Here is a 16,905-nt window from a genome sequence, read left to right on the forward strand (position 1 = left end):
GTATAGTTTTTAACCTGATTCCTTTGAGACCTCAGATACTCATTAACTACATTATATGTTTTAACAATGGACTTTAATGGTTTTTACTTTTAACTGTGTTTCCTTTTAATAAATGTGCACATCACATACTGTAATTCCTAAATATGGAAACTTAATTGACAAACTATTTGTGTAGTCCTAAAATATATGGGTTAGAATGGCATGCTTAACAATATTAGCAAATAACTAGCAAAAAATTCATAATTGCTTTGTCAAAAAATAAAAGAAGTTTGTAGATATCTTTTTGATGTGCTGAGTACACATGACACTCCTATGTTTGGAACAGGAAATGGTACTGGAGTCACAGGCTCTTGATATGCACCTGTTGCCTTTCTCACTTTGCTCAAATGATGGTCTTCTAATCTTATCAGAATTGAAAGTATATTTGATCTGGAAAGCCCAGCCTTGACTTGGCTTCTAGAGGACACTTAGGAGACCCTGCTGATTTTTAATCATGCCACTCATATCTTTTATGCTCATGAAGTAATGGATTAGAATTAGGAACTTGATGAATGACTTTTTTTCCCCCGAATAGTATTGATTTGCTGGGAGGTTCTTAGCAGAATTGCTTAGCACCTAAGACAATGAAATAAAAATTCTTTATCTGGCCAGATGAGTAGAGATTGAAGATTGTATCTAAAACCTAAGAACTATATAACTATTTCCATAGTTTATTTAATATCATTATTTTTATGTTTGTGTTGAAGATCAAGCACATTTCTTCAAATTTTTTTGCACATTTCTTCCTTTCTTCTAACTTGCATTTCTCCATCACTGTTAAAATTCTGAACCTAATCATTGAGAAAATATATTATACTTGGGGATCATCTTAGTGGCTTTGTGCTTTCATTTTAATACTGACCCATATGCAGAGTCAACTTTAGCCTTAACTGTAATGAAAAATCTTAGAATTAGGTCTATCTAAAGGCCAGAAAAAATCATGATAACATGTCTAGAGGATAACGACCAGGTTGATGGTTGAGAATCTCCATGTGATGAGTAGTTCAGGGAAGTAAGTGTGAAGTCCTGAGGGAACACTGTGCCCATCATCAGATGTGTCTGGGCCATGGTAGAGAAGAGGAACCACAATTTAATATATTCTACCATAGGGCAAAGATAGCGCTCCTAACTGAAAGTCATAGAGAAGTAAATTCCAACTTAACCAAAGAAGAAATTTACAGATAAAATGTTGTATAAATATAAAATTACTGTCTCAGGAAATGGTATTGTTTGGGATCACTGAAGAAACTGAAATGGAATGACGAAAACTTACTGGAGATGTTGCGTAGGGAGTCCAGCATCTTATGGTAGATTGGCTTCCTATTGGATTAAGGCTGTTCAGAGGGGCCCATGACACTAGTCACTAAGGAAATCTAAAAACTCATGAAACAAGATGAATAAAATCAAATGAATAAAATCAAATCACTTTTCTCTGGGCCACTTGTATATTTGCTTTGGAAATGATAGTGAGAAAATCCACCTGGAAGTTTTGTGAGGAGTCATTTTGACATCTGACAGACTGTATCCAATTACACCTATGGTTGCCCAACTGTCTTCAGAAAGGATGGTCTGAGTTGATTGTGGGACTTCTGCTTTGCTAATAGGACTTTGCAAACTGGGAGCCTGCTACCTAAAACCATCTTTCTCTATTGTGTAACTAAAATATGTCATCAGAGAGGTGATAAATTATCTGCTTGTATCCTGTGCATTTTGGGTGGCTTGGTCTTTGTTCAGAGTTAAACAGTTCACGGTAGGAAACAGAATTTCTGGTTGCAGATGTTAAGTTTTGCCCCTCTGTCATCCTGCTGTTCACACTTAATTCAGTGAGTTTTATTTCTAAGGTCTTGATAATAAATCAAGATGAGAATTCTGCTATATTGCCTTCCATTTACCTTACATTCATCTTTTAAGCTTTTTAGTTTGCTAAAATCTTAAGTGTAGTATTAAAAACTAAACAACAACAACAACAAAACTCAATATTTTGCTTCAGCTACTAGTGAGGAAGAAAAATAATGTTAAAAAAATTTAAGATTTCCCTTTTGGAAGGCACAGTTTGTTCATTTCTTAGAAGCACTTTAGACTCTTTTACAAGAGTAGCAGAGTTCCCTGGTAAAAATGTGTCTGTATCCTGTTTCCATTACTTAAAGTTAAAATAAGATTTGTTCTTATCACCAGCATATATACACACAGACACGTACACACCAATTCTAATTAAGGAAGTAGGAGTAAACTTTAGGAAGTTAACTCGTTTATGGCCTTGACAAAGGCAGTGCTTTCACAGGTAAATGCTAATTTCAAAACCCCTCAGGCTGTTTGCGTTAATTAGAGCATTTTATATGTGAACAATGTCTCAATAACTGGCTTAATGTTTTGTTTTTCCTGTCACTTCAAATGTACAGTTAATTGAGTTACTCTATTTTGGTCTCATTGTATTACTAGGCAAGCCTAAGATGGCTACCAGACAAATGATCAAAATTGGCACCAAAGTTGTTATTGGGGGTGATTTTTGGGAAGAAAGTATTTGCTACATAAAAACTATATACCTTGTTTTCCACCATCCAATTCATACTCAAAATTTCTACTGCTGCACATTTTATCTTGCTATACCATTTTAATGAAACTAATGTTTTAGTAAAAAACCAATACATTTGCTTATTATATTATTTCAGAAAGCTTACTGTGTTCTTAATTATGTTATTTTGTAACATAGTCTTTGAAAATTTTCTATGTAAATGTAACCATGAAATCATCTTAAAGACCAACTGGAAAATTTGATTTAAAACTATCATTTGTATATTTTATTAATTATATAAAGTCAATATATTTTTTTTCTCTAAATAGAGATTAGTCACATATTGCCAATTTATTTTATTCAGGATTTTAACTATGTGCAAAAATCTTTATTGTGTCACCTTTAAGAATAAATGAAAGTGTCACAGAATAAAAATTATGTAATTTTAAAAATATATAAGTCAATAATCAAAGAAAATAAATGAGTTTTGTTGCTATGACCAACTACATATCCTGAATGCATTGCTGGTTCCTTGTCTGAGGGCACCTGCTAGCGTGGAAGCAGTAGTCTTTGTAGCCACACCAGTGCTGCTGCGACCTGGCTGGTTCAGGTGTCCAGTCACACACAGGTCCTTTCTGCAACATCAGGGAACACTACTAAACTGGTCTTCCTTTTGGCAATATGCATAAAATAGCAAATAAGAGATGAGGTCTCATTTTATGACTCAAAAGGAGTCAAAGCATAGGAAATAAGAGTGAAACAATCAGATTGCCTTCACTCCTTAAAGATTTAAAGCTAGAGAGTCAAGCTCTGTGGCAGATCAAATCTTTATAAAAATGCCTTGTCATGTTCAGTAGAGTAGTTTGTTTACTTTTCTCTTCAATAATTCATTGGTGTTATGTGGATGTGACTAGAATGTAGAAACAATATTTGTGATTCAGTTCATTTGAGTATCCATATTTATGGCATCATTTCATGATGTGCAAAAATCAAAACAGCTGCAAAAATAATTTAACAATTGCAAATTTCTTTTGTGATTTGTTAATCCCCTATCCCATGGGCTCTAGTAAGTGTGCCAAATACTAATGAGAATCAGCATCATATTTGTTAGAAGGGTATGGAATTTTATGTTTTCTTTTGGGAATTTTGTGTGGTTTTACATTATCCATGGCTGTCTTAGTTCAATCTGTGTTTATCTGTTGGTATTCCATTGAATTTCTGTATTTTAAGAGTGGCACCCTACACTTGGCAAATAAACAAAATGCTTAACCTGCAGGGTCTTCATCCACAGCATTTACTGACACTTTCTTCTTCCATGGGAATAATTTAAAGACTCAATAGTTTGTATAGAATTTACTGACCTAAAGGAGAGGGTGGGTCTCATAAGCAGAGACACTGTGAATTCTCATACAACCCATTAAACTGGGAAGTGGTGTTGATTCTTTGCCCAATTTGCTACTGACAGCTTTATTTCAAGTAAGCATCGTATCATCCCCTGCATCCGGTTTGTTTATTAGAGGTTTATTTGCCAACTGTGCAGACAAGGGATACAGCTGCAAATTTGGTTCAGCACAAAGGCTGTGGGTTTAATCTCTACTATGGAAGAAAGGGAAGAAAGACAGAAAGACAGAAAGATAAAGAAAGAAAGATGAAAGAAAGAAAGAAAGAAAGAAAGAAAGAAAGAAAGAAAGAAAGAAAGAAAAAGAAAGCAAGCCAAGAAAATCCTTAGCCTCATGGAGTTGGTACTATATTGTTGGCAGACAAGCAATAAACAACTAGACAGATAGATACTACAGTATATTGCACAGTGATGAGTACAGTGGGACAAAGCAGGACACAGTGAGCTTTGGGAGAGTGGCTATGAGTGACAAGAGGTGCAGTCTTAAGCAGAGTTTTTTTTTTTTAACTGCATGGAGAAGGTCACATTTGATCCACAGAGATTTGGAAGTCCAGGAGGTGAGGGATGGCCAGACATCCTGAGTGTGCGGTGATAACCGACCAGAGTGGAGAATGAGGTCACGACAGTATCAGTCCTGCCGACAGACACCATTCCTACGAATGAGTGTGGACGGAGGCCTGAGGGAGGGGCAGAGGGTCTTGCTGGGAAGTCCCTCTTAGCTCCTAAAATAGGTTTCTTCAACAAGGATGTTGAGAAAATTACTGATTTCTTTATTCTTTTAGCAGATACTTACGCACATCTAACGCACACTGTTTGCTGCTGGGGATGTGTAAGCAAATAAAACACAGTAGTGCTTTCTACCCCCTCAGTACAGGAAGGGCCAGATAGGAAAATAACCAAATTATTGTACAATGTGATCAATTCAAGGTGGGGTAGAAACACAGAGAAGGAGGAGAGATACATTGCATCTGTCATGATTAGGAAAGGCTACTAGAAGGCAGGAGATAACAGCCAAGAGTTTGGAAGATGAAAAGTTTGCTGTGTGGACAAGATGGTAAAAAACGCACATAAAGTCGAGGGAGAGCCTAGATTTACCACATAGTAGGGAAACTCAAATGTCTAATTTTACTATAACGTAAAATGCGGGCAGATGGCTTTCAAAGATTTTCAGAAAGTAAAATTGGCAGCATTTAGTGATTAGTTACATATGAACAGTGAAGTTGAGAGTGAGACAAAGGCTTATTGGCTTAGGGACTTGAGCAGATGGCGTCATCATCGAGAGCATCATGGATATCTGAGGAGGAGTGCCGGATGACTTAATAGCAAGGTAAGTTCATTTCTTACTCTGGTTCAAAGAAGTACATGATGGTAATTTTTCTGTGAGTGGAAATAAAGGCAGATTTCCATCTACAAACAATGACATGACTTATACTTTCACCCAAATGGTACTCTGATAAACTGGATCCCTGAAACAAACAAACAAAGAAATGTAAATACAAACCAACAAACAAGGAAAAAAGGAACCCTGTTCCTATTAGGTATCTTTTGCTGTATGGTGCTCTTCACGTTCCAAGGGAAACTGCTTTTCCCCCTTTTCTCTTAAACTTAGAACGCTAACACCTCCCCTTCCAGCGTACGGTATGACCCCTTGTTAGTTTTACTAAACTTGCCTTTGTAAATGGCTCTTTCATTAATGACTATGCGGTTGTCCAACATTGACGCGTCATCTCTGTCCTGCTAGAGCTGTGACTGTTATACACAGATAAGCAAAAGACAGTCACAGCAAGCCTGTTGATTTAGACCCTATGTGACCCATAAATGCCCTGCTTCTTTCATTATTTCTGTTCTGATGGAAACAGTGATAAATATAACCATCTGTTCTCTCAGTTTTCCATGTGCATGTCTAGTGGAGATGGGACACAAAGGGACCTCTTTCTTACCTCTCTCACACCTCCTCTAAACCTAACCTCTTATAAGTGCTCTTTGAGACACCAGCTTGTGCTGACATGGGAAACTGGCGTTGGTGGCCCATGATAAGGAGAACAGAACATTGGCCGTTTTTGCTGTGTTTTTTTCCAGTGGTGGTGATAAATTCACGCTGCTGTGTCACTTGTAGATTCACACTCATGTATTATCTGTGGTTCCTGTGTGTGAGAGGAGGTTACCCAGGTGAGACAGTTTGGAATGCTGGGATAGAGGCAGAGTGTTTGACTGTGCCATCCCCTTTTAAGTTTCAGTTTAGTTTCTTCCTCACGATATAAAGGAAGAAATGGAAGAAAATTATCTTGCAAGACTCTTTCAGCACTAACATTCTTTTCATGGCTGAATAAGGGCCACAGATCTGGGATCTGCCTGTAACTCTGACTTGTGAGCATTGTTTGTTGAATAGCTCAGCCTAACAAACACACATTTAGGAATAATTTTTCAAAAGATTACAGGAATTTCACCAGTGAACAGAACATCTAGTTGGTAGCATGCTTGACAAAGCGATGTGTCAAAGAAAGAGGCATTTATTCCCTATTGCTGGATAACATGTTACTACACTCTTAGCAGCTTAAAACGACACACATTTATATGTTACAGGAACCTGGGAGGGGCTTAGGCTGTCCCTCTGCTTCAGATTTGGTCACAGTGGTGCAAGTAATGTGTTGGCCAGGGCTGGGGTCTTATCTGAAGTCTGTCTACAGAAGGATCCGCTTCTCAGCTCATGGATTATTAAAAGAATTTCAGTTTCCCAAGGGCTGTTGGACTGTTGGCCTGAAGTGACTGCTAGATCCTTGCCACACGGGTCTGCTTAACGTGACAACTTGATCTATCAGAACCATGAAGGGAGAAGGTCTGCTAGCAAGAGAGAAGTCACAAGCTTAGCTTCATAATGGAAGCGACACCCGTTGCCTTTTAAGTTGGAACAAGTCACTAGGCCAGCACACACTCATGAGGAGGGACTACCCAGGGCACGATTGCTGAGAAGCAGAGGTCCATCTTAGAGTGTGCCTACTGCAAAGTCCCCACCACTCTTCATGGAAAAAGTTTTAAATCCCGAGCTCTCTTAAAGGATAGTTTGTTTATTAAAAGAAAAAGAAATTCACAACAAAATGCAATTGAATAGAAATCCTGGAAACTTTTGAATAGCCCTTTACCTTAAAGGTATTGTACCAGTGTTGTTTTCCTGATTATAACAATAATATGATATTGTTGATTATAACAATAATATGATAATTACATATAATAATAATAATTATAAAACAATTATTTTGGAGAAGCCTGAATTAAGGATATTGGAAACATTCTGTACTACTTTCATAACTTTTCTCTTAACTAAAATAGTAGTCCAAATTAAAAGTTAGCAAAAATGTGGTTTATAAAACTCAAAAATCCATTGACCATACAAATTTACTTTGTTGGTATAGCTTACTCAATAATTTTATGTCTTTTTCAGAACTTTTTTGTAGATAAAAAATCTATATGTTTATAGGTATATCATGACAACATTTTTGATAGATAAATTCTCTAAAAATTTTATAGGCAAAATGGCTACGCCATGTCAGGTAGATTATTTTAGAACATCCTTGGTAGTGAAACCACACTGTCATGATACAATAGCATTATTTATAGATTTATCATATGCTTCAACAAATAATTATTGAGGTCACATAAGAGTTCTCTACCTTAACTTTAGTTAAAATGTATCAGGGACTTTGGGCAAAACCCTAAATGAACTTCACACATCAATTTAAAACAATCACTATTTCTAAAATAGTAATTCTGATAACTGAAGTGGATCCCCCATGTGCTGAGCGCCGATTTTCAGTTGTCGGTTTGCTTGTTGCTTGGATATAGATACTTACATTCCAAAATAGTGTGGCTTGTCTCACCGTCCTGCTCCATGTGATGAACAGCAAAATACTTCAACCCTTCTCCGACAGTCGGATTTCATGCAAAGCAAGAACAAATGGCCCTCCCTTTGTTCATTGTTTGAAAGGGCTTTTAGTTATTAATACTCTGTCACTATTTAACATAACCTGCTCCAGCAATTTAAAGCTTGTGAATCTCGGTTAGTTATACCTCTTAAGAGAGCTATTTAGGAACACTCTAGACATTTTTGTTAAGCCTCATTTTTAGAATAGAGGGCCTAATGGTATTTTAATGTCTGTATATTCCCAGAACAAAGCTTGAGAAAAATGCCTGTTACCTTTTGAAATTTATCAAAAGGGTAGGATTATCAGTGCTCCTCTGAGAAACATCATTAAATAATTAATTTTGATTTGTGGAATATTTGTGGTGAAAGGATCACAGAAAATGGTGCAAACTCCAGCTCTTTCAATGCTCTCACTTTCCAAAGAGGGAAACTGAGTCTTGGCGTGAGTGATCTACTGGCTGCAGGTCAGACAGTGGAGCAGTAGCTTTGTGAAGGTGATAGCATGGTAAATTTTAAAAAATGACCTGATAAGAGTGAGGGACAAGTCAGTTCTGAAGTCAACATTTAACTTCAGAACATGAAAATAATCTGCTGTACCCCTGCTAAAACTTCATTGCTGCTGCCCTGGAAGATTGTGAAAAAAGATATGGAATGATTAAAAAAATAGATAGCTGTAGAAGTGAGGAAATATCCAGGAATCATTTGTGAGAGTCTGGCTCTCAAAGTGGTAATCAGCTTGATATCCATCTCCCTAGGCTTCAGAAAAATGCTAGATAAAGTTTTTCAATTCTAAATGGTACCCGAAATTTCACCAGTTAGAGATTTCCTTACTGTAGTGAGCAGTCTTCCTTTAATAAGGATAAACATCTCTCGAAAGAATAAGTGTCCCTTTATTATGTATTGCTCTGTGTTTCTGCTCCAATCTTTTCTTACTTGCAAGTTTCAATGAGATTAGCTATAATTGGGAGCACAGTTTTGATTGATTGTAGAAAGGGAAGAATATGGTTTGAGTGGTCTGGTACAGGTGGTCATCTGGGTGGGATGTTCAGCATTGCCTGGATGGTATTAGGATACCAGAACCCTGAGCCAGGGCAAAAATGTAAAGGAAACATGCCAAGGAAAATCCTGGAGTGTTTATAACTTTATTGTAGGCTGTCTCATGGCTACAAAAGAAGTTAAGACTATTCTACTTTCTTGTCTAGGAGTAAGACAGCTTTGTTTTCCCCAGCCCCTTTGGTAAGCAATAACGAGCCAGTTTTTTTGCAGAATAAAGTGCAGTCTGAACCCGCATGCATATGTTTATGCAGTGGGGAAGTGCATGTCATTCTGAAACACTGATCCATTAAGATTTACCTGTAGGACAGCAGTTCATTGGATGCGTCCTTGAGTCAGTCTGCCTGGGTCCTAATCCTGGCTCTGCTACTCATTGCCTCAGTGAACTTGGACAAGCACCTCCTTTTTCCTGTGCTTCAGCTCTCTTATTTGTGTACTAGGTATAATAGTGATAGTAATTCTCACAAGGGGCTGTTGTGAAATAGAAATGAATTAACGCCCATGAAACACTTAGCGCCGTGCCTAGCAAAATGTAAGTAGTTGCCTCCTAATGTCTGTTCTCCACACTCCTTAACTCTGCGCTCTGATTTTATTCAAGAAAATACAGTCTAGCTTCTCTGGAAGAAGATTTAGGTTAGCAAACGTTTTACAACAATGTTATATGAGTGATGTTTTCTTAATTCTCTAAATATCTAATATATTTCCCTAATTGCAATCAGATGTCTTTTTTTTAATGCCAAGATACTTGCCTGTTTCAGTACATATTTTTGTACTAAAAGTAATTCTTTCACATGCAAAACTTCTCTGTATATATTTTCACTGTCAAATTTAGTGACATACTAATTTATATAGATAATTAGGTGAATATTAGGGTTTAAAAATATTGTTTCCATGTGATTTCCTAGAATGATAATAAAAAACACTTTTTTATTAGAATGTGATTATTGAGTACTCCTTTTTCACATTTTTGTTTATAATAAAATCTCCCTTGGCCCAAGATTCTGTTATTGACCATCTCAGTTCCTTTTATGTCATTGACTGGCATATCCCATTCTGTTGCTACAATCTGTAGAACTATGATAAGGTCTTGTACATAAGCTCCTTTGATCAGGGAGCATTTAAAACCCAAGCCTCAGCCCTTTATAGGAAAGATGATGTGGGGCAGTAAACAGACGATGGGCTGAAAGAGCAAACTCCTGATTCTGCTTCTGCTTCTGCCACTGGGAAGCTTCCACTGGGAGCTGTGTGACCTCCAGTTCATCCCAGAATCTCCTAGGGCCTGTTCTTGTCAAATAAAGGATTTGAATGAGGTTGTTTAGAGTTTCTCACATATGCAGCATTATATGATGCTGTGATACCTGCTAGAGCCTTCACATGTGAAGTGTGTGCTTTGACTTGACTGATGTATATATTTTCTTTCCCAGTTTCCTTAACATTACTTGAAATGCCTTTGGCAGATGCCCAGCAACGTGAAAGGTGCTGCTATAGCTGTAAGGTAGAAAAAGCCACCTGGATCCATGGCCTGGCCCTGCCAGTGCTCAAGTTTCCTTCCATAGAGCTGTGGATCTGGGAAGGTTTGAGTCCATGTTAGGTGAAAAGAGTTTAAGTTCCAGGGGCATCATGACTTTTACCATTAATACAGAATTGTTTTCATCTTTCCACTTTGCAGAAGATGGAATGGAAATCTGAAAAGACAAATAACTGCACAGGTCTTCCTAGTTGCCACTTGTCTGTACGGCATTTCTTTCTAGGGAGGCTCAGGAAGGTTAAGGAACAACTTTGTCTCTCTCAGATATACTTTGAATTTCAAAGGGAAAATAATAAAGGAGAGTGACCTATTTTTTGACCTACTTCTGCCTTTGCAATTTGGGGGCCTTCATTTCCATGTTAACTTTCTCTTCTTGGTATTGAATAAAGCTCTTTTTTCATTGACCAGTGTATATTTTTTTTTAAATTTTAAAGAGTAAAGGAAGGATAACATAATAATAGGGGGGACTTAGCAAATTACAGACAAAGTGGTAGGAAATTATCAATGGTTATTGTTTTACATATTGTTATCTACAAAATAGTTTCTCAGGAAAACAAATAGACAAATAATAGTGAGTTAGAGACAAAAGAGGTAGGAGATTATCAAGAGTTGTTGTACTATACTTTGGTATCTTCAAAGTGGCTTCTAAAGAAAATAAATAGAGCTATACATGAGTGACCTATTGAAAAATCATTAACTATTCTCAATGGTTGTTGTAGGAAACACATAATAATAAACATACATCCATTTATGAAATAGGATAGGAACATTACAAACTTTACACAGTTATGGATAGATTAGTAGGAAAATATCAATGGCTGCTGTAATACATGGTATCTTCAAAGTGGTTTCTCAGGAAGACAGAGATATGCAAGAAGGATCTAACAAGTAGTTACAGCCTAAGGGTTGTCAAAAATAGCATATTACCTCCTCACCAGTGACTCCTTTCACTGAGGTATGATGGCTGGAAGGAAGGCCAGGATTGAAAAGAAGGACCGAGAGACTTGCACCTGTGTCTAGCAACAGGCTGTTTTCTTGTTCCTCCATAGTCATGATTACCCAGGACTCCTCAATGGAGATGACGGTCTGGCCAGAGGGAGAAGGCAGACCATGCCCCAAGTCCTCTCATTTCTGTTGGACTAACTGGTAGCATGGGTCTGACCTCTGGGGCCTCCACTTTAGAGGGCAGATCGATCTCCAGTTGACCAGTGTATTTTGGCATAGGACATTTTAATACAATCATCTGAGATAAATGCTTCTAGAAGAGATAACTGCAAACTATATTATGGCTAGCTTATTGCCTCTAGATTCTAGGGCAGTGGAGATGAACCTAAGCATGTGTGTCATTTTTTTTTCTTCTAAGACAAAAGATGTTAATGTATGAGTTGTTTTTTCTAAACTGAAACTTTAGTATTCAGTATTATTTGTAGTGTTGGCACTTTGCAACAAATATGTGGGTTTTGTGTTGCAGTTTGGGCACTTATCTCTAAAAAATTTGCCATCACTGTTGTAGGTAGTTGGGTAGCTGAAATTATTGTCAGAATACTGAAAGTCAAAATATAATTGCTGTAGGAATTATAAATTAAGATAATATTATGCCATTGGTGGTCAATTTTATTTATCTATTTATTTGTTTGTTTGTTTATTTATTTATTTATTTAGAGATAGAGTCTTGCTTTGTAGTCCAGGCTGGCCTTGAACTCACTATGTAGCCCAGGCTGGACTTGAATTTGTTCAGATCCTCCTGCCTCAGCCTTCCAAGTGCTGGGACTACAGACATGTGCCACAACACCAGGCTGGTGGCCAACTTTGATATCATTATTATTTTGAGAACTATATTCTACAAACCTTGATTTTTCACCTTTTTCTTTTCTTATAGGCATGGCCTCCAGCCCTGTAGATCTTTCTGTGAGGCTGCAAAAGAAGGCTGTGAATCTGTCCTGGAGATGGTGAACGCCTCCTGGCCCAGTTTCCTAAAATGCTCCCAGTTTAGAAACCAATCTGAAAGCAGAAATGTCAGCAGAATTTGCTTCTCACCACAGCAGGAAAATGGACAGCAATGTAGGTATCTGTGTTCCATTTCCTTTTGAAGTTTTTCTTTGGGTAACTATTCATAAAGGGATGTACGCAAATAAGCACACAGCCCAGTAAGTTTTAATAGGGTGACCAGACCCCAGATCAAGAAATAGGTTATTAACAACACCCTAGAAATGCCCTCCGCCACCTTCCAGTCTTACCTCACCCTCTGTAAAGAAATCTTTTTTTATTTTTTTTTATGTTTTTAAATGTCTTTTAAGAATGAAAGAAGTAAAATATATTAACAAACAGACATCCATTTACAAAACAGTGTAAGAACAATACACACAATACAGAGCTACAGACAAAGTGGTAGGACATTAACAATGGTTGTTGTGTTACATATTGACATTTTCAAAGTGGTTTCTCAGGAAAACAAATACAGACATGTGAGATTGATCAAATAAGTAATCATTAACTGTTCCTTTCAGTAAAGTGATAGAAGTCAGTAGTACAACTATGTTAGCTATCCTGCATACACGTACATACATAATTTCCCTTTCTTTCTTTTCTCTGTTCCCTCACCCCAGTTCTCTTTACTTTTAAGCATTTTCTTTTCATTTCACAATGTCTATAAAGAAATCTTGATCCTGACTTTTATCACCTTAGGTAGCTCTACTTCTTAGGTAGCACACTTCATATAAACAAAATCATACAGTAAGTAACCTTTTTGTATCTTGGCGCATTTGCTAAGCATTATGTTTGAGAAATTCATTAAGCTTTCATTTTGTGATTCATTCATTCTCATTGTAGTATTCTAATATGATTATACCTCATTATATTTCTCTATTTTGCTTTCGATAGACATTTAAGCTTTTCTAGTTTTCAGCTATTGTGAATAATGATGCTGTAACTACTCTTATACATGTCCTTTGCTGAATGTGGTTATTCATTTGTTCAGCAAAAATGTTCTCTAAAATAGTTGTGTCAATTTATGCTCCTAATAGTTACATATAAAAGTTATGCTTGTTTCAAATCTTTCCATATATAGAGGTTATACTTGTTACAGACCAAGAGTATTGTGATATCTCTTTGTGGTTTTAAATCGTGTTTTCTTGATAAAATTGATCACAGTTTCCAGTTTTTGGTTCCTTGAAAGTCCTTTTCTGTGACAATATCCTTGTCTGTACAGATATTTTGACCATTTCACCACGGTCTTTTTGCTGTTAATTGATAATTTTGTACGGAAATGTGTGTAGTTTGAATTTTCAAAGTCCCCAAAGGCACCCATGCTCAGGGCTGGGATGCTAGCATAGGAAGTGGAACTTTAGGCAATGGGACCTAGAGGAAGGAAGTGGAGAGCTGGACTTGGAAGAGGATCTTAGGACCCTGGTGCATCCCCTCCTGGCAGCAGTAAGTTGAGCATATTTTTCCATCAGTTGCTTCCACCATGATGTTCTGCCTTGCTACAGACCCAAAATGGTGGGGGTCTATCAATCATGGACTGAAACCTCTGCAACCATTAGGCAAAATAAATCTATCCTTTCTTTAAGTTGTTCATTTCAGATATTTGTTACAGTGATAAAAAGCTGACTAACACATATCGTACCCTTTGTATGACGGTCTTGTAAAGATCTGCCGCTGTATGGCTGGCTTCCTACCCTCTCATTTGCAGCTGTATGGAGTGGAAGGTCTTAACTCGGATGAGTCCACATTAGCAATCTTTTCTTTTGTGATTTGTGTGTGTGTGTTAAGAAATCTTTACTCACCCTCCAAACACAGAAGTTTTTTTTTTCTTATGTTTCTTTTAAGATTGCTATTGTTTTTGCAATCCATTTTCCATTTACTACAATTCTGGAATTAATTTTTGTGTGTAGGGAAAGGTAGGAATTAATCTTGTATGTGTATATTCAACTGACATACAACATATTTTTAAGAAGACAATCCTTTTCCTCTGCATAGTAATATCCCAGTTGTTATTAAACAAGTAATAGACTGTGTATATCTATTTCTGGACACTCTATTTGATAGGAGTAAGCCAATACTATGTTGAGTTATGATAACATTATAAGAAGTCTTTACATCGAGTAATATGTGCTTTCTTTGTTCTTAAGGATCATCTGGCCCCCTGTTTTATATTTAAATCTGAGATACATTAAATGTATAAATCAAGTTGGGAAAAATTTCCACACAACGTAGAATCTTCCAGTCATGAAAATGGTAATATTTAACTGGGTGATTTATTTAATTTTAAAAATTACTATTATTATCATTGTTATAATTACTTGTGATACTGGGGCTTAAACCCAAAGCCTTTGCACTGAGCTACAACCCCAGGCATTTTAAATCTTTTTAGTTGTTATTTTGAGACTATCTCACTAAGTCAATAAATTGCTTAGGGTGGGCTTAAACTTGAGATTCTCCTGCCACAGCCTCCCAGATTGGTGAGATTACAGTCATGTACCACCATGCCTGGCTTGAGTATTTTAAATGAGGTACTTTTAAATTTCTCAATAATGTGCTATAGGCTTCACCATAGAAATCTTGCACATCTTACATTTCTTTTCAGCCTATGGAAGTTGTGATGTTATTTTAAGCTGTATTTTTAAATTGTTTTCTTACTGTTTCTTTTCTTTCTGTATCTCAGAACTTTGCTAAATCACTCAATACATTTTATAGTTTGTCTAGATTTATTTGCAGTTTCTAAATATATAGACATATTATGTAAAAATAAGTTTGTTTCCTCCTTGCTAATCCTTATGTCTTCTGGTTCTTCTACATTTGAGAGAAAGCTTTCAATATGTCATTCTGACTTGTGATACTTGGTGAAAGGGTTTGTTTGGATACAATGGTCAGCTTAACAAAATCATTTGTTGTTTGTAATTTTTTATAGGGGATTTTAAATTTTATCTAATGCTTTTTGAATATCTGTTAAGATGATGTATGCTTTTCTTCATATTATTTAACATTTCTTTATTTGCTTTTTTTTCCCCTCTTTTTCGTTTTTGAGGCAGGGTTTCACTGTGTAATTTACACTGGCCCTTAGCTCAGTATGTCGGTGAAGCTGGCCTGAAGCAGTGATCCTCCTGCCGCAGGCTTCTGATGCTGGGGTTACAGGTGTGCACCACCACGCCCACTTGAATGTTTTAAATTAATGATTAAAAATTTTTGTCTAATGAGTGAAATGTCTGGGCTTCCTCAGGAATAGTTTTTATTGTTTGTTTTTTCCCCTTTGTATATGAACTATATATTTCAGATGTTTTGTGCATCCTGAAGTTTTTTTTGTTGAAAGTTGCACATTTTAATAATTCAACATAAAAAGCTGCAAATTGGATTCTCGCCTTCTTTGGCATTTATTGTTATTGCTGTTTCTTAGCCCTTTTGTTGTTGCTATGTTTTGTTTAGTGATTTGCCTGAACTAATTAAGTTTGTTCTTTGTTGTGCCTGGCCATTGAAGGGTTTGCCAAAATAGTAATTTAGTGGCCAACTAATTATTGGACATAGACTTACTTATGTGCCTCAAACCAATAAATATCCACTAACTTTTCCAATTAACTCTTTGTGTATGCTGGAGAGCATTTTCAATACTGCCGCGGGAAGTTTATATCTCTGCCTCTTCAATTTGAGCTTGCGTGAAGTCTCAGTGTAAGCCCTAGGGACGCTATTTCATAGGCATGCATAGTCCTATACATTCATGTGGCCTTCTAGATTTCCAGGAACTATCCTAGAGCTTTACAAACCCCCATGGGTACCTAATTCCCCATTTTTCTTTTAACTGCTTTTTTTTTTCTTGTTATGATTTAGCGTCTTGTTTGTACTAAGTGGTCTCCCAACCTCCGAGAGTTGCAGTATTAACAGTTGTCACTGCTTTTCTCCTCCTGATGCTTCTCCTTCCCTTCTTTCTTTCACTTTTTAAAAAATAAACCTTGCAGAAAAGGCTTCACAGAGTACGACCTGATTTAGATCAAATAAAGACATTTCCCCTAAGAAGGGTTTCCAGGAAGCAAACAGATGGGTCAAATAATGACAGCTCTCTGGTAACAGGATGTTCTGAAGAGCTCCAAACAGGTTCTGTCCTCTCCAAGTGGCTATGTGGCTGCTACTACAGGTGTGAGATGGTTGGGTTTAGACCAGTCCAGAACTAGGAAGGAGAGATGGGAGAAGGGCAAGGGAAGGTGTCACAAAGTCCAGTGTCCACACTAAGATTCTTGGGTTTTCATTGATGAATCTTCTTATATTATTGCGAGCCTTATTTACTTTCGTTTTTTTTTTTTTTTTTTTTTGGTTTTTCTCCGGTGGTGGGGCGAAGCAGTTCAGCTTCGCGCTGACCACCAAGCAGGCGTTAGCTCAGCGGCAAAAGCGCCTGCTTGGCAAGCGCAGTGAGATCCTGTCGGTTCCCGGTAAAAAAAAAAAAAAAAAAAAAAAAAATCACCAAATTT

General features: G+C 36.9%; 1 protein-coding gene across 3 annotated transcripts in view; it reads left to right on the forward strand.

Annotated features, from left to right (window-relative positions):
* Corin (corin, serine peptidase) overlaps positions 1–16,905 on the forward strand; it is a 248,946-nt gene that overhangs the window by 101,641 nt on the left and 130,400 nt on the right. For all 3 annotated transcript variants that reach the window (XM_005391890.2, XM_013518122.1, XM_013518121.1), the window contains one exon: positions 12,330–12,511. In XM_005391890.2, the coding sequence (XP_005391947.1) occupies positions 12,330–12,511 (182 nt within the window). The remainder of the gene's footprint in view (positions 1–12,329; positions 12,512–16,905) is intronic.

Source organism: Chinchilla lanigera, unplaced genomic scaffold (assembly GCF_000276665.1).
Source record: "Chinchilla lanigera isolate Chin_1 unplaced genomic scaffold, ChiLan1.0 scaffold00042, whole genome shotgun sequence".
Lineage (NCBI taxonomy): Eukaryota > Metazoa > Chordata > Mammalia > Rodentia > Chinchillidae > Chinchilla > Chinchilla lanigera.